At 35.1% G+C, this 19,507-nt stretch overlaps 1 protein-coding gene across 1 annotated transcript; it reads right to left on the reverse strand.

Annotated features, from left to right (window-relative positions):
- Window positions 1-16,071: 16,071 nt before the first annotated feature.
- On the reverse strand, window positions 16,072-17,065 carry LOC149207117 (KH domain-containing protein At4g18375-like). Its single transcript, XM_089397932.1, has 2 exons — window positions 17,050-17,065; window positions 16,072-16,964 (listed from the first exon to the last, which is right to left on the reverse strand). Exons 1-2 carry the CDS (start codon window positions 17,063-17,065, stop codon window positions 16,072-16,074), a joined length of 909 nt encoding a protein of 302 aa, XP_089254058.1.
- Window positions 17,066-19,507: the final 2,442 nt, after the last annotated feature.

Consider the following 19,507-nt stretch of genomic DNA (forward strand, 5'->3'; position numbering starts at 1 on the left):
GATATTTTACATATGAGTTCAAGAAAGCCAAGCCATCTACATTTGATGGAGATTTGAAGAAACTAGAATATGGAGAGGCATGGTTACTTGGGATGAAGAATTTCTTTGAGCTAGATGATTACATAGAGAACGTGAAGGAAAGAATATTGATATTCAGCCTCAAAGTGAAAGCAGACATCTGGTGGGAAGATGTAAATCCAATTAAAGACATCAAGACAGAAGAGTTGAGTTGGCATGAATTCAAGGGACTTTTCAGGAAGAAGTAATTGTTAGAGAGGCACTATGACAATAAACCGAAGGAGTTCTATGAGCTAAATATGGGACCAATGATGGATGACAAGTATACGACCAACTTCCTGGAATTATTGAGGTATGTCATGTACCTTAAGGATGAAAAATCCAAAGTTCATATATTTGTCAGTGGATTACCATTAGAATTTAGAGATGGGATTGAGTATGATGAGCCTTAGTCACTTGAAGAAGTCATTAGTAAGTTGAAGCATTGTTATGAGCAATCAAACCTGACGACAAAGTCTCAACAATGTTAGAAAGGGAAAGATGAGGCTAAAGTTAAATGGTAGCCAAAGCGAAAAACAACCTAGGTTACAGGTGAGAAAGAAAGTGTTGCACCTTACAAGAAGTTAAATGGAACTCAGCCTAGAGAATAGCAGGATAAAGTTGATGGTAAAGTGCAGTTTCAATGTTGGACATGTGGTAAGGAGCATCTAAAGAGAGATTTTCCATAGAATTAGGGTGGTAGACCTCAGATCTACAGTGCATAGGATGCATAGAATGTTAGGGATGTTGGGAAGAGAATTCCTCGTATCTATGTAGCATTGGATAATAGGCAGGAAAATAAAAAAGCATCTATTATTGAGACACATGGTAAGATTTTTAATCGATTTTTTTCTATTTTGATTGACCCTAGATCTAATTATAGCTATGTTAATCCTAACTTTGTGTATAAGTGTGGTTTGAATAAAGTAGTGCATGTAAAATCTTGGTTAGCGTAGTTGGCTATAGGTACATAGAAAAGAGTTCATCATTGGGTGAGATCTTATGAATGTGATTTGAATAGTATTCCTACATAATCACATTTGAATGTGCTTTGATTGGGATCATATAGTATGATTTTGGGTATGGATTGGTTATATCTTCATAGTACCAAGGTGGATTGTTATGATAAGGCCATTGAATTCTTGGATGAAAATGGAGAACAAAGAGTATTGTGAGGTAAGAAGAAGACAACATCAGTTATAATGGTCACAACTATGCAGGAAAAGCATAGTTGCAATAAATGGTGTGCGTTATATGTAGTACATATTTCTAGTGATAAAGGTAAGGATGTTGAAGATGTAGAGGTATTGAGCAGGTACCCAGTTTTACAATAGTTTCACGATGTGTTCCCCGCAGAGCTTTTAGAGTTGTCACCTCATTGGGAAGTGGAATTTTATTTTAAGTTGGTACCATGGGAAACACCAACATCAAAGGCACTATACAGGATGAGAACACCAAAGTCAGTAGATCCAAAGATGGAGTTGAAGGAAATGCTTGAAAAGGGATACATTAGGCCAATTGTATCACCTTGGGGCATACCAGTGTTGTTTTTGACGAAGAAGGATGGTACTCTCAGGTTGTGCATTGATTACAGGTGGTTGAAAATGGTAACCATCAAGAACATGCATCCATTGCCAAGGAGTAATGAATTTTTTGATTAGTTGAAGAGAGCAACGATGTTCTCAAAGATTTATCTGAGATCAAGATATCATCAGGTACACATGAAAGAAGAGGACATCTACAAGACTTCTTTCAGGACCAAGTATGGACATTATGAGTTTCTTTTAGTTCCTTTTGTTTTGAATAATTCTCCAACTAATTTTATGTGCTTGATGAATAGTGTGTTGGATCGTTATTTGGACAATTTTGATATTGTGTGCATTGATGATATATTGATATATTCTAAGAATGACGAAGAGAAATATGCTAAACAATTAGTAGCAGTTTTAAGATTTCTAAGAGAGCATTAGTTATATGCCAATTTTAGCTAATGCAACTTCTTTCACATAGAGGTGCATTACTTGGGGCATGTCGTTTCCAAGGAAGGCACAGTAGTAGATCTAGAAAAGATAAGAGTTATCATGGAATGGGAAGCTCCTGCGAATGTGGATGAGGTGAGGTAATTTATGGGGTTAGTAGGTTATTACAGGAGGTTCATCAAGAAATTCTCATAGATTATTCATCCTATTACATAATTACAAATAAAATATAAGAAATTTGAATGGAAAGAGGAATGTGCAGCTAGTTTTATACAGTTGAAGCAGTTGTTGACAAATGTTCCAATTCTTAAGACTACATATCTAGATAAAGAGTTTGTGGTGTGCACTAATTCTTAGAAGACAAGGCTTGGTGGAGTCCTTATGGAGGAGGGATAGGTTGTATGTTAAGAATCAAGGAAACTGAATGAGCATGAGCAGAATTATGTGACACATGTTATTTAGTTGGTAACAATCATCCATGCTTTGAAGATGTTAAGGTACTATATTTTTGGCTAAGGTTTGTACTGATGAGTGATCATAGTGGATTGAGATACTTGTTTGAATAACCGAATCTGAATTTCAGGCAAGCTAGATGGTTGAAAATGATCAGTCAGTTTGACTTGAGATCATGTACATTAAGGGAAAGGAAAACAGGGTTGTAGATGCTCTTAGTAGAAGAGTGTAGGTGACTCATATAGAAGCTATGTTATCTTATGGGATAGATATACAGGATCAGAACTTGCAGGCAAGACAACAGGATGACAAGTATAGGGAAATTATGCACAGGTTACAACAGGGTATAGGTGATCAAGATGTGGACTATTGTCTTAGAGCAAATGGTTTGGTCAAATTTAGGGATAGGATATATGTACGAGACAACAATGAGTTCAAGAAGTTTATCCTGAGGTAATTTCATGTTGATCCTTATTTAGGTCACCTAGTATATCAGAAGACATTGATAGTAGTGAAGATGTTTTATTATTGGACGAATCTAAATAAGGAAGTGGTAGAGTTTGTGGCTATATTCTTAGATTGTCAATAGGTAAAGTAGAGTGTAAACATCGAGGTGGTCTACTAAACCCATTTTGATTCTAGAGAGGAAATGGGAAGTCATTTCCATCAATTTCATTACAGGTTTGCAGAGGATGTCTAGACAACATGTTTCCATCATGGTTGTGGTGGACAAGTTGATAAATATAACACATCTCATTCAAGTGAAGTCTAATTATTCAGCTAGTGATGTATCATAAGTATTAATGAGAGATATAATGAACTTTCATGGTGTTATGAAGAACATTGTATCGTAGAAGGATGCTAAGTTCACTTCCAAGTTTTGGAAGGAATTGTTTGCAAATTTGGGGACAAAGTTGGCCTTCAACACAACTTATCATTCACAAATAGATGGATAGACAGAGAGGGTTAAGAGGATCTTGGAAGATGTGTTCAGGATGTATATGATCCATTAGAAGAGGAGATGAGAGGAATACCTTCCATTATTTAGTTTAATTACAATAATGGGTATATGGAGTCACTCAGGATGAGTCCATTTGAGGCACATTATGAGTGGAGTTGTAATACTCCCATCAGTTGGAGTGATATAGTGAACAAGGTGTTGATAGCGCCAAATATGTTGGCAGAGATGGAACAAGAAATGTAGGTAATAAATGAGAATCTAAATGAAGCATATAACAGGCAGAAAATATATGCAGATCAGCACAGTTTGTTTAATGAGTTTTAGGTTGAGAAGATGTGCGCTTGCACATCAAGCCCAAAAAGAGTTCCTTGAGGATCAGGTAATGTGCAAACTTATCACCTCTGTATTGCAGGCCTCTCAAGATCCTTGAGAGGATTGGATCATTGGCCTATAGACTTGCAGTACCTATGACAGTGAAATTCCATGATTTTTGCTATGTTTCATTGCTTAAAAGATATGTAAAGGATGTTGATCATGTTATTGATTAATCTGTATTGAACCTGGAACCAGAAGGATAATTCCATCTGAACCTTAATGTATTTTGAAGAGAAATATGCTCATGCTATGGAACCAAGCAATCAAGCAGGTTAAAGTTCAGTGGAAGCACTTTGGGCCCGATGAAGCTAAATCGGAGATGGTTGATTAGATGTAGGCTACGTATCCTTCCTTGTTTTCCAGATGAGGCAAAGAAGTTTTGGTATATGTATATATGCATATGGATGTAAATAGCACCATGTGATGTGTTATAAAGCTCCAATAAGAGGTATGGTTGTCATGTTGTTATGTTGTCATGTTGCTTTGATTTCGAGCAAGTTAATCATTGTAAATACTACATCGAGCTAAGTTATAAAGCCCCATGGGAAGTATGTTTTTATTTTCAACGTTCTTGTTGGTTGTAGGTGTCATTGAACATCGAGGATGGTGTTCCCCTAAGGGGGAGGGGTCTGTAACAACCCCGAGTTAGAAATCCATGTAATAAAGTTAATAAAGGCAAAACAAAAACTAAGCTCACGGGACGCTTATTCCAAGATGAATGTTGGAGAAAACATCATAATGGGTGTTCATTTGGTTTAATATGGCTAAGGGAAATTTGCAAAGGTGACAACAAAGGTTTTGAAAAGGTAAGAAGAATTAATTGGAATTTTATTTATGAAAATAAAGGAAATTAGGAGAAAAGGAAGGTGAGAGGTCACAGGTTGCATGTAAGGATGAAAATGAAGGAAAATAATTGAAAATGAAGAGAACGGAGACGTCATTAATAAAAAGGATTTTGAGGATCAGTTCACAACCTCTTTTTAGTTTTAGCTTGAAGCTCTCTCTCTCTCCTTTCTCTCTCTCATACTCTTGGAAACTTAGAGCATTCTTGGAGCACTCTAGCATTGGAGAAAGAAAAGCCCAGGAAGGATAAATAAAGCAAAGGGAAGCAAAGATCAAGCAAGAGTGATATCTAGTGGCTACAATGGGATTATTTATAGATAACGAGTTTCCTAAATGATTTCCTTGTTATTTTTTGGCATGCACGTGTGTATTTAGTTCTCTTTCTATCATTAGCATGGGATTTTCTAGATGTGACAATGGTTCTCAACCTTTCCTTGCCATTTTTAGATAGCCATGGTGTGATGGCGTTTCTCTTACTTGGTTTAGCTTGATTACTAGATGGTTTTTAAACTGAGTGGGGTGGTGTCATGAGGAAGCACAATGCCTAGGAATCCCTGGACCGATGAAGGTGGGATTATGGTAAATCCTAATTATGTATACCCTCATTGGGCCTAGAAATCCTCGACCGATGAATGGAGGGATATACAATAAATCATAGATGGTGGAGCCTCATTAGGCTTACAAATCCTTGAATGGTTGATGGAGGGATATATGGTAAAGCCTAGAGGTGGAGACAAACAAATTCCTTACAGTTTAGGTGTAGACATCTGGAGGCATCCATGCTTACGTAGGCCTAGTGATCCCTGTACCAGTATATGGTGGGATTGGAGTAAATCCTCGTAGTGTATGTTTCTTGTTTGGGCCTAGGAATCCCTTAGTGGATTGCAGTAAAGCCTGACGAAGCCCTAGTTGTTTGGTTGTAAGTCCCACATTCATGCTTTGAATAGGGCGTGTGGGTGATTAGCTGAAAGAAATATTTGGTTCAGCCAAATCTATGGTCGGGTGGTACGTGGAAGTCCCTAGCTTGGTTGGATTTTTCATATGTTAATAAGAGCTATTTTCCTCTTCTATTCTATGTGTAAATGTACTTGTTATTAGGTGGCTATAATGGTTATTATATCATTGTTATTCTGCTAGTTATAAACATGTTTTATGATAGATCTTATTCATGTCTCTCATCATGTTTTGATTAGTAAATGAATGAATATTTAATGTATGACCTAGTAGATGATAATGCAACTATTGTAAGATGATATCAGACCTTCTTGACTATTCTCAGATAAGTATAAATTCGCTATACTATGATATGTTTATATGACCTATAGATTACATGTTCATGATGTGTTTAACAAAATGTTTGTCATGGCTAGGCCTTGTCGGGTCAAGGTTCAAGTTTTTATTTAGAGGCATGTCCATCATGTTATTTATGATTTTTGGAATTTTCATGAAGTTTTCGATAGAGGCCTGAATCCTAGCCCTAAAAAGTGGCTTAGAATCTGGGGTCACTAGCATAGAACTACGTGAAAAAGACCACAGTCACATGGAGGCCTTGCTGTGGGAGTTAATAAACAGTCTTATTTGCATGAAAGGCTTGTCATGGGAGTGACTAGGGACTTATTTCAACTAAAACATCAAGTTCTCTCAGGGGTTTGTTGGCTCCGGAACGTTTTGTGGCTCCTGAGGAAGATCAGTTTGGCTTTTGTTTAGTTGATTCCACTTCCTTAACTATACTTGGGGAGTTGAATCATATCTACTAACTCTTTTTCCCATGTTTACATCAGTGGAATAGTTAGCTTGGGTAAATGTGGTAGAATGGTGTTAAAAGAGTCTACTAGGCTCCTCTCATGCACACATCATCACGACAATGACTCCATCCAACAAATCATAAGTAAAATAATCTTGTAGGTTCCCCTCCATGCATAAGTCATCCCAACCGTTGGTCCTTTCAACGACACTCCACTTCAATTCTACTTGGAGAGTTTTGGGCCATAGGCTCCCAAAACATATCAAGCTACAATTTACCAGCAATAGAGTACAAAGGGGTTACCACTTTGAAATAATATTATTTGAGTTTATGGTATAAGGGACCTAGGTCAAAATCCCATTGATGGTGAGAAATTAACAATAACGATAACTAACGCCTATAAAGACTAGAAAACAATAATTTTCGAGTTGAGAAACAGGTCAAGTCTCCAACATCAATTCATACAACATGCATGACTTAGCAAGAAAAATATACCAATCTACTCAAACCATAATGGTTTATTGTTACATTCATTCAGAGAACCATGATAAAAAATTAACTAAGATAATATAGAGCTATAAGTCATTCATGACAAAATACTGAACAACACTTTCCAAAACAACTAATCAGAATCACATAGATTCATGTCCCAATCATGAACAAAATCAATGAGAAACGTAGTCTAGACATATATTACTTCCATAGACATACAAAACATCTCATTATCCATGAACATAACTTTGAACAATAAGGAGATATAATTATCTGTGTATTTTAGGATGGTTGGAAACTGAAGGAGGGACTTCAACTCTCCTCCCAATCATAAGCTAACTACATTGCTGGCATTCTTACTGTTTGTGACCACGAGCCAAATTTAAAGTCTGGGGAGTTAGTTTCTTAAGGGAATTTCACACCAATATCAAGTCAACTAGACCAGAAAGGGAGTGCACTTTCTAGGTGGTTTATCAATTGCCTCACATAGTAAGCACCATAGTGGCTATTTTCATATCTAAAGTTAGTCACAAGGATTCATTTAAGGCTCAGTGAAGTTATGATGGGTCCATGACAGTGATCTTACTCTAAGAGTGGTTTATCAGCTAGATTTTCAAGGAAATCACTATAGGAGTCCAAAACCCATTATCTAGGTTGTTTATCAGCTTATTTGGAAAGCACTTAAGTGGTTTATCAACCTCCTAGTCAATCACACGGTGGTTTATTATCACATTTTGGAAATCACCTAAGTGTCTCAACATTCCAACAAGTACCCTACTAACTTTTTAGCCCATTAACCAATATATAAGTGGCTTATCATCTCTCTAGCAAGGACATAGAGGTTTATCAACTTACTCAATAAGAAGTGAGTCATTGTCTCCATGGAGTCATCACTGGCCAATCCAACACATTCATACAACCACTAAACACACAAAATTTTACAAGGAACAATGTTGCGACATAGAGTTTTGGCTCAAAGCTACTTATTCTCCAATGCAACACTCCAAATTATCCTTCTCCTTAGTTGTATCCTCTCATGTTTTGTGTGCCTTGCTTGCTCCTCTGCATTTTATTTTTCTCATTCTACCTCTTTTCCTCTCCACTACCTAGTCCACTGTCTTTGTTTTTGAATGATTTCTTTTCTACCAACATATCCTATATGAAGGGAAGCCATATGGGTCGTTCCCTTCACTTTCAAAGGCCCATACACTACTTAAATGCTTTCTAAGTAGAACATTACCTCGTTAGAGAGATAGATGGGGAAAAATAAATGAAGTGGTTTGGTTTTGGGTAATCACTTACACAAGAAACACCTCCTCCTCAAACCTCTTAATCTATGTCCACTCCTCCAACTCAACCATATCTGTAATTTTACATTTATCAACAAATTCAAAAATTGATGTTTACATGAGTCATAGCAGAAATGGTTGTTACATTATTTCTAGTGTTTGGTAAGAATGGTACCCTCTCTACCCAGGTTCAATTCCCACAAGTGATATGATAAACTTTGTTATATTGGCTTCAAGCCTCATCGTAGAGTTAAGGAGCCTCTTGAGGATAGAAACATGCATATTCCTCACATGGGATACAAATATACCTCATATAAAATAATAATGATGATAATAAATCATTTATAAAATGGGAAAACAAATATTAAAAATGAAAATATAATTCAATTTTTTTTGTAGTTGTAAAATGTTTATTCTAGATATTAAACCCTCATAATACTAAGCTATTATTCAATATATTCAACTCTGATAATATTAATGTGTCTGTGTACCAGGAAATAAATTTGCCACAATGACTCTTTTGCATATTTAAAGTCAATCACAAGGATTCATCTAAGGCTCGATGAATTTATGCTTAGTCTAAGAGAGTGATCTCACAAAGAGGGTGGTTTATCAACTAGATTTTCAAGGAAAGAAATACAGGAGTCTAGAGCCCATTATTCAAATCTAAATTTTAGTTATTTCATCCTTTTTCCTATTCCCATGAGTGCCTTCTATATCATAGAGATGATGAGTTAGTGAGTCAAATGAACTGTCACATCATGTGTATATATATAATACGAATGGGTACAATTACCCGCAGAGACATACCTTTTCATGATGGGGCCAACTTGTCCTTTTTGAGCCTACATGAAACCCAAAAATAAAATAAAATATATTTTTATTCTTATAATTTTTCTAGGTTGACGTAGGAGGCCTCTTAGCATGCAAGAATATCTCTCGATGCTACATAAAAATCAATAGTTACCCCTCCTCCATCTCATTTTACATTTATCAATAAATCCACATAGTAATGTTTACATGTGGCGTAGAAAAAAGGGTGTCTACATTATTTTTTGTTTGGTAAGAATGGTATCCTTGTTGAAAATAGAAACAAGATATGTTAAAAATAACATCTAGAAAAATCCTAACTTAATTTGTCCTTGAATTAAATTATAATTATATTCTCATAGAAACTTGTAACAGTTAACTAAGTTAAGTTGACTCAGTTGGCTTAGTACATTCGAGTTTGGAGTCTATTTAGAGTCATGTAGAGTGATCCCTAAATTTTAGGGGCCCAACTTCAGTTCTTATTGTCTTGTAATCATTTAATTCAATTTAACTGAGTTAAACTTAGTTAAACTAGTTCTAACTATTGGAGGAACTAGTGAGTGGTCAAGTGAATTAAATTGGATTTAATTCACATGCAGTGATCAATAAAATAACTGATAATTCACTAAAAAATAACTCATGCATGCCAGTTTAGAAGACGAACCAATTGAGATTAGAGTTCAAGCATAATGTACTATCAGTTGTAAAATTTTCTGAGTTATACAGATGGTGCATGCAATCAGTAGAAGGCCTATGATGGATTGCACATTTGTGGTGAGTGATTTTCCCAATTAAATATGGGCTAATTCCCTTATGGATTACCCAAGGAAGTAGGGGCTTCATAGACAACAAATTTGGCTAAGTGTTGGCTTGAGCTAGTTTATGAAGTAGTGAGATAGTTTGTACTGGTGCAGAGATTGTTCGGGTTGAACAAGCATTGTATTTTCTTCTTAGGTCTTTTGGTTAACACAATATAGATAGTTGGGGTTTTGAGCAGTTGCTTTCCCCAAAAAAACATTGTGTTATTTACGATTGAAATTCTTCCTTTTCTACTTTTTGATTTCAACGATCAAATTTTGTTTTTGCTGATTAGTAGAGTAGATTCATGTATTTTGTTTTAGCATATCACATAATAAGTTTGAATGTACAGTAAAAATCTACTTGGTATCAGAGCTAATGTCATTATAGAAGAGGAGAATACAAGTTTTTTATGCAAGTGAAATTGAATTTGCAGTTTCATACTTAAGAGTCAACAGGATGTCATTTTATGGTTTTAGACTTGAGTATTTCCTAGATAAAACTCAAATTACATAGTTGAATGACATGATGGAGGCAGTGTTAGAAGACAACGGGCTACATGAATTCATAAATCGTGATATCTCAAAGCCTTCAACATCTGATGCTAAATATTTGGCAAAGGCGAGAAGGATTATCCTAGAAGGAGTTCGAGATCATATTATCTCGAATCTCCATGATAAGGAAACTCCATTAGCAATATGGAAGGCATTGATAGACATGTTTCAAAGTAGTAGTGACCATAATAAGTTGGCATTGAAGGAAAAGCTTAGAAAAAACATGATGGAGAAGGATGACTCAATTTTGAAGTGCTTGACCAAGTCCACCCAATGTTAAGTTGAGTTGGAATTGTTAGGGTTACTATTACTAAATATGATCTGGTGAGTCTAACACTTTTAGGACTTCCCAAGAGCTGACACAACTACGAGGACTTAGTTAACGGGAGGGAGAAGCTACCAGAGTGGGAGCTGATGTGGTCCAACTTGGTACAAGAAGAGATTCAACGAAACACCAGAGATGGGACCTCATCCAAAGAAGTTGAAGAGGACTTTTCATTTGTCAACAAAGAAAATAAAGCCAAGGGAAAGAATTACCAAGGTTAGGAGGGTGGCAAGAAGAAGGACTTGTCGAAAATCAAGTGTTTTCACTATCACGAGTTCGGGCACTATGCCATGAAATTCCCATAGAAGAAAGCAAGAAAGAAGGAGCCTACAGTAGTGGTAGTAGGTGAGATTCACAATTTGAACTTGATTTTACTCTCATTGCATGCATGGAAATAATTGTAATGGGAAGCATGTGGTATCTCGATAGTAGCGCCTTGTTCCATTTGACACGAAATAGAGATATCTTTAGTGACTTGGAGGAGAAAGACATCAAGTACAACATAGAGTTTAGAGATGATGGAAGTATAGCACGACCGACGTCGGTACTATTACTTCTAAGAGGGAGTTTAGCTCCCATCTCAGGCTCATAGATTTGATGTATGTTCAAGGACTAAACATGAATCGTGTCTTTGTCATGGTATTGGAACATCATGGCTATGATGTGATTTTTAGCAAAGGAAAGGATTTCCTTAGACACATTGCCATGAGACAGGTGAAACCAGTCGGTGTGCGAGTCAAGAACCTGTATGCACTTAAGGTAGAAGATGCATGCAAAGCCTTAAGGAGAAAGGCAAATGTTAGAGACTTTGTGGTTGAGAGGGAGCATGAATTACCTCTCAACATGCAGCCTTAGAAGTAGCCTCAACACGTTTTGGAGCAACCACAATTGGAGAAGTAGAGACGAGATCGAGTGGAGACATCCACTCAAGCAGAGATCTCTAGTAGGGGGAATTTTGACCCAAGTGGGAAGAAGAAGCACATGCAGCCATACCTTCCGGTGTGAGGTGGGGTGATATGAAACCTTAATTCCAAGAGTTCAGACATTGGGCAAGATCCATTGAGGTGTTTTTTGTCTCATGGAGCATTACCTTGCTACGGGGGCCCATAGTATTTAGTAGCAGGAGAATGAGTGGCAGTCAGATAATGAGGAGTGAAGAGTACTGTTGAAAGTAGAGTAAGAGGCTCAATAGTAGAGTTAGCAACAACACAATTTCCCCACTAGACAGCTGCAGACACAGTTGATTCAATTTATTTTGTTTGGATACATTTTGCTTGCAAATGTTGCAGTAGCAACAACAACAGTGACAAGAGTTGCATATAGAAAATTCCAAATGTACTGGATCGGGATAGAGTTTAATTCCTTTCTTGTTGAGAGGGAATTTTGAAAGAGAAACAAGAAATGTTACAAATAACATCTAGAAAAGTCATAATTTAATTTGTCCTTGAATTAAATTAGGAATTAAATTGTAGTTCTATTCTCATAGCAACTTGTAACAGTTAACTAAGTTAAGTTGACTTAGTTGGCTTAGTAAACTCGAGTTGGAAATCTATCTAGAGTCATGTAGAGTAATCCCTCAATTTTAGGGGTCCAATTTGAGTTCTTATTGATTTGTAATTATTTAATTCAGTTTAACTGAGTTAAATTCAGTTAGACTAGTTCTAACTATTGGAGGTACTAGTGAGTGGCCAAGTGAATTAAATTGAATTTGATTCACATTCAATGATCAATTTGATAACTAATAATTCACTCAAAAATAACTCATGCATGTCAGTTCAGGGGAAGGCCCGGTTGAGATTAGAGTTTAGGGACAGTGTCCTATCAGTTGTACAATTTTCCAAGTGGTACAGATGGTACATGTAATCATTAGAAGGCTTATGATGGATTGTGCAATTGTGGTGATGGATTTTCCCAATTAAATATGGGTTGATTCCCTTAGGGATTGTGCAAGGAAGTAGGGGCTTGGCAAGCAACAAATTTGGCTAACTATTCGCTTGAGCTGGTTTGTGAAGCAGTGAGATAGTTTATACTTGTGCAGATATTGTTCAGATTGAAGCATTATATTTTCTTCTTAGATCTTTTCTTTAATGCATTATATATAGTCAGGGTTTTGAGCAGTTTCTTTCCCTAGGAAAATATTGTGTTATGTGCGGTTGAAATTCTTCCTTTTCTAGTTCATGATTTCATCGATCAATTTATGTTTCTACTGATGAGTAGAGTAGATTCATGTCTTTTATATTAGCATATCACATAAGAAGTTTGAATATACAGTAAAAATCTACAATCCTCTCTACCTAGGTTAAATTTCCACAAGTAATATGATAAGCTTTGTTTTAATGGCTTTGAGCCTTGTTGTTGAGCCTGAGGTGTCCCTTGAGGACCGAAACATCTATATTCCTCATATGGCATATAAAGATGTCTCCTAGAAAGTAATAGTAATAATAAATAATTGATAAAATATACAAATAAATATTAAAAATGAAAATATAATTCCAATTTTTTTTGTAACTCTAAAATGTTTATTCAATATATTAAACCCTAATAATGCTAAGTTGTTATTAAATATATTCAACTCTAACAATATTAAGTTGTTTATATATATATATATATATATATATATATATATATATATATATATATATATATATATATATATATAGAAGCCCACGGGATGTAGGATAATTGGCAATTCAAGGTTCAGATCCCATGTAGTTTAAGCCAACGAAGAAAAAAATAGAATCGGAGAACCCTCTAGGGGAAGCTCAATTGGCGATGGCCATTAAAATGAAGTGTTATGTACAAGGAGGTTTGATGTTCAAATCCCCTTGATTGAACTATGATTGTGGAAGGGGCATACGTAGGCGCCTACGGGTTATAGTGGTAGTGGTTGAAATCAACCCCATGTCATGTGAGTACAATACCAACCCAATTGTAGATAGTCTACTTCAATGAATTTTACCCTTGAATGAATAAGCTCTTTAGTTTTATAATAGACAATTTATTGAAGACTACAAAATTTTATTCCATGTTGCACATTCACAAAACATATTAGAATATTTATTTGTTAACAAATAATTTTTAAAATCAACAAATTCAACTAAAACCGTGAAAATTATTGACCTCTCATTGTCCTCATTTTGATTAGGTGAAGTGTTGTTGGTTTATATCCATTGGTTATTTGAGTTGGTGAACTATGTCATCTTCTTTCGACTTTTCTTGGAAGATATTTCTAATTCCTCGCATATCATTAAAAGAGAGTCCTCTCCAATGCTTATAATTAAAATCCATAGCATGCTACATATGACTTCCAAAATGTTCATTCTTTTCTTTTGTTGCACCAACAAGTTCATTACATTTATGTAGTGGGTGACACAATCGTTATCATTCTCTTGCACCTGAAAGTTAACAAATGTAGTGAAGCCCTATTCAACTTGATCTACTCCTCATGACATCTTAGGACTCTCCTAAACTCCATGTTGTCCTTGTGCTCCAAAAAAGCCTTAAACCTAAAAAATGAAATTAGATTTTGGAAGCACTATCTACTAAAGACTTACTACCCAAAGTGGAAGAAGAGATGGTTATTGGGTCTTTTAATAGGGAATTTAGCATTTCATAAATGATAATGTATGTCAATCCTAAAGAACACATTTGACCAAAAACCAAGATCACAATCCAAAACTCATTCCATAATGGGGTTTTCAATAGAAGCTTATGTTTCTAGGTTCTTTAGCCAACATGAGAAAAGTTTAGTGGAAATGGGAGAAAATAGACCAATGAAAAGCAAAGAGAGGTAAACTATAAATCAATAAACTAAAAACAAGTAATTAGTAAGCCAAAGGTCCATAAAAATCAAAACAAAATACTAGACTTACGAGCCAAGTCCCAGGAATTTTTCTTCTTTAGTTATCTTTGCAAATGAACTTCGTATCTTCACCTATATTGAAAATTCTTGCTCTCTTACCTAAATCCCTTATCCTAAAGACTTAAAAATAGATTACTTAATTACAATTACTCCCAATAGGCCTTATGGTTGTAACATTAATCTCACAATGCTAACATTTTACTACACTACAACATTCAATATGAATCATTAGGATGAGATTACAAATGTAGGAAGGAATGAGCTATGTCTTGTGAGTTATCGCCCCCAAGCTTTGCCATTAAGAAATGTGATTAATAAATGTTGAAATGATTGATTAAAAACCAATGATTGTGGATAATAGGTTGAATCCCTCCCCATTTTGATGTATTGGCCTAATGTTAACTGTGTATGTCCTTTTAGCCTAAGGATTAGCTCTTTTATTCAAACTCTTGTCACATGAAATAAGTAAACATTGTTTAAGATTTTAGTTTCTTCTATTGCTCTATTTGAGATTAAAGAAAACTTAGATTTCACCTATATTGAGTTATTGTTTATAGTTTTAATAATTATCAAAGAGTTTCCCAACAAAAACAATTACTTACACCCTAATTTTTTTTCTAACTAAATAAACTAAAAAAGGATAAGTTTCAATTAAATTGTTTACTTGTACCAAAAAAAATTGATCATTCTTCTTCCTTCACCATAATAAAACCTACAGCCCCTTAATAGCACTATATTTTTTAAAATTTAACAGCCATATTAAATGAATAAGGGAAATTAAAACTAAATATTAACAATATTAATATAAAAATATAATTGAGTGTTGTCATGAAGTGATTCTAGGAAAAAGTGTTTGTTTTTTCTTCGGATAGTATTAATAATCTAACCTTACCATTATAGTGAAATTAATATATAAAACTATCTTGTTTATTACATAGTAAAATAAGCACTAAAATTTATAGAAATATTCCTCCTTTCCATTCCTCGCGATTTTCACCTTCAAAGGTTAAAAAAAAAATACTCCTTTCAATTTAAACCTAGAGATTTTTGCGGAAAAAAGCACATACCCTTAATTCTAACCACTCAAAGTATACCGTCTCTAACATGAGAACCCCAACTCACTAACCGACCCGTCTCTCCTCATTGCCTTATTAAATACCAAACCTTGACCAACAGACGTCGGTATTAACTTGATGGTATAGGTTAACCCCAACTCAGTAACGGACCCGTCTCTCCTCATTGCCTTACTAAATACCAAACCTTGACCAACAGACGTCGGTATTAACTTGATGGTACAGGGTGAACAAGTCGTCCTCCTTAGTAAACCCTAACACATGCCATATAAAAGTGGCAAATTAAGACCCTCGAGTCTTTCTAAATTGTTTAGATTTTATATTAGGAGGCTGTGATAATCTCGATTCATTTGACGAGAGTCCAGGAGCATATAAAATTTAAGTAGATGCGGTGAGATTATGTAGATGGTAGATTTTTGGAATATTTTGGGATCTCATGGATATAAGTTATGTTTGTCAGATCTTAGAATATTTGCAATCAACTAAGATATTGCAGCAATTACCAATCACACCTCCAATTTTATCATTTGGGCATACTATTCGAATACAAAACTCCTCCCGACTTTTCTCAACAGCAGAATTCCCAGATTTTGGAGCAATGGGAAGAGCAGGGTTATAACTAAGAGGCCATATTGAACTTCGAGCTTCACTTCCATATCCTCCCAGTGCTGGTAAATGGCCGGAGGCATAAGTACCATTTACTCTTGGAGCACCTGAACTGTGATGAGCAAACAGTGAATCTCGTTGTGGAACATAATTTGGCGGAGTAAATAATGCAGGCACACCAGAAGGAAGGAGTGAAGTTGGGTTCGTTGCAGATAAAATATCAGTCCAAGGAATTTGCTCCTTAGGTGGGTGTTTATACAGAAAAGCTGAAACTGCATACAGTGCTTTCTTGACAGCGGTTGCATCTCCAGATATGACAACGACTTCACCAAAACTAAAAGCACAGCCTGGCAACTCATCTTTTGGCCGTATCTGAATTTGTGCCCCCGATTCGCTCCTCAACTTCTGAATGTTATTTCCACCTTTTCCAATCAAACCTCCAATCTGGCTGTTAGCAGCCAGCAACCGAGCATTGTGTTGTCTCTTTTTGTCGACGTCATTATCTCTGCCAGAAGATTGTTGAACAATAACAGAATGCACTCTAAGAAGAGCATCCTGAGCAGGACACACAGGTTCAACTTCATTCTCATTGCAATCCTTCTCCTTGTCGTTGCCTGACGGTGAGCTGAAGATTACTATCACGCGATCATCAACGCCTGGAACAGCATCTATAACTTTGATCTTCGAACGCGTCTCTTGACTCACAGATTTTATAACTTTACCCGCCTTTCCTATAACACTTCCTACCACATTAACAGTTCACAGCATAGTTACCAAATTCGAATTCGATTCGATACGAAAAAAATTCGACCTTATAAAATTCAATACGGACAAAATTCGACATTATATATCTTACACATACTTAATTTTTATTTTTATTTATTTTTATTCTTATTTTTAATTTAAATTAGCAATCATTATATGAAAATTCATTAAATCTTTCTCTACCAAGTATATTTATGTTTACTTATTTCCAACGTTAATTTCTCCTATCTAAAATGTTATAGACCCCTTCATTCGAGTTATCCATTTTAAACTGAAATTTGCCATTTTATATCTTTTGTAATATAGAAGTTACTGTTTTTCTATTTCTTTTATTCACAAGTGCAAACTTATCTTCATAATTTTTTGTAATATAGAAGTTGTCGTTTTTCTATGCTTTTGTATATGAGTTATGCATTTGCAAGTGCAACTAAGGTTTCCATTTTCCATTTTTTATTATTTTTTTAATATTGGATTTATCCTTTTTTTTCTATTTTTTCATAAGCATTATCCATTGTAAACTCAATTGTGTCATTTTATAATTTTTTGTAATATAGAAATTACTGCTTTTCTATTTTTTTATAAAGGTTGTGGATTTGAAAGTTTATCATTTTATATCTTTTATGATTTTTCTAATATTGATTTTTCTTATTTTATATTAGGTAACTGCAATTTCTTATTTTATATTTTTCATTTGATTCATTTGAATTTCACTGTGCCAAGTTGGGTTCAATTTATCTGTGAGTTGGATTGGTTTTTTTTTTGGTTTCTTTGTTTGTAGCACTTCATGCATAAATTATCATCCAGTCTGTATGTCAATGATTGGAAAACCTATGAGCAAAAAGTCTCAGCTTAATGATTGGAGAACCTCTCAGCAAAAGGTCTCACGTTGGCATTACAGTCCACGTAAAGTTACCCTTGGGTTTCAAGTTAAATATTGTACAGTACATAATATAATATATGCACCGACTGCACAGAGCCTTACGACTCCTGGATTTATAATTTAGTTGAATTCAGGAGAGGTGTGTGCCTCGTTTTCACCTTTGAATTAAAAACAAAAAAAATTAGGATTAAAGATCGCTGTATCATTTTTCAATTATCAAATTTCCACGACTAAAACTCGAATTACTTTATGATTTTATCCAGCAGCGATTTGTGAACGTTCCGATCGATGGTTACACAGACACAGCATAGTGGCAGCGGCACAGTGGACGCACAGCATAGTGGCAGCACAGTGGACGCACAGCGTAGTGGCAGCTGACCAAAATTTTATTCAGACGCTGACCCGTACAGAATTGGAAAACGACGAATTATTCGCTGTACCGAACCGAATCAGCGAATTTCCGAATTTTTTTTGCTAGTACGGCCGAACTTGGCAACTAAGGTTCACATGCGATAAACAGTTCTCCGTATTCTAAGAAAAAAAAAAGGTAATGCAGGAAAAGTTCGTGAGTGCCCGTTGGATCTCGGAATATTTTGGGAATCTGCAATGGACCATCCTGAGTGCTCGTTAGATTTTGAAATATTTTGGGAATCTACAATAGACATAAACTCACTTCAAAAATACAGAAAGTATTAAGGTTGAAGACGCACAATCAGATTCAGATGAACGTGTAATTGTAGTTTCTTCAACAGAGTTGGCTAATGATGGTGTTTCACCTACGCTTGAGGCAGTCCTCCAATTGCAAGGAAAGACTAGTAGTGACAATGACAATGATGGTGGTGGCATTTGTACAAGGCTTCTTGTTCCGTCAAAGCACATTGGTTGCCTTCTTGGTAAAGGTGGCAACATCATCAGTGAGATGCGGAAGCACAGTGGAGCAAATATTCGCATATTTCGCAAAGAGGAGCGACCGAGGAGCTCGTTCAGGTTACTGGAGACCCCAGTGTTGCTAGAGATGCACTCATCCAAATTACAAAAAGGCTGAGGGAAAATATTTTCAAAGAGAAGCTGGATGGTGCTAGCAACATTGACACTTTGCTTCCTTTATATAGTCTATCTGTGCCTAGTGCGATTCCTCTTTCATCGAACTATGGGACAAGGCAATATGATACAGGATTTCCAAGAGGAACAAGGTAGACCAGCTATAAGATATTTCTTAAATTTGAAAAAGATATATCAAATTTAATATTTTATATTATAATAAATTTATTATAAGGTTGGAAATGTAATTTTATTTTTATATGGATAGATATCAAAATATTAATTTCACAATATATTTTACATTCATTATATTAATATTAATTATAAAAAATAAATTTATAAATGAGTTATATATTTAATTTATATATATATATATAATTTGGTTTAGCTATTATTTTATTATAGAAATTCATAGTTTTTAAATAGATTTTGTTATAGTATTATAAGCTAATATCATAATTTATTAATATTAATTTTCAGATAAATCTCAATAGTGAACTTGTGACAGTTATTAAAAATATTTTAGAATATTTAATGTAGATTTAATCCTTACTATCTACATTTTTATTAGCATTTTTAAGTCATTATTTTTTTTATGAT

This window comes from Pinus tabuliformis, chromosome 1_2, assembly GCF_031772625.1.
Source record: "Pinus tabuliformis cultivar Carrire ecotype Pingquan chromosome 1_2, CPIR1, whole genome shotgun sequence".
Classification (NCBI taxonomy): Eukaryota; Viridiplantae; Streptophyta; class Pinopsida; order Pinales; family Pinaceae; genus Pinus; species Pinus tabuliformis.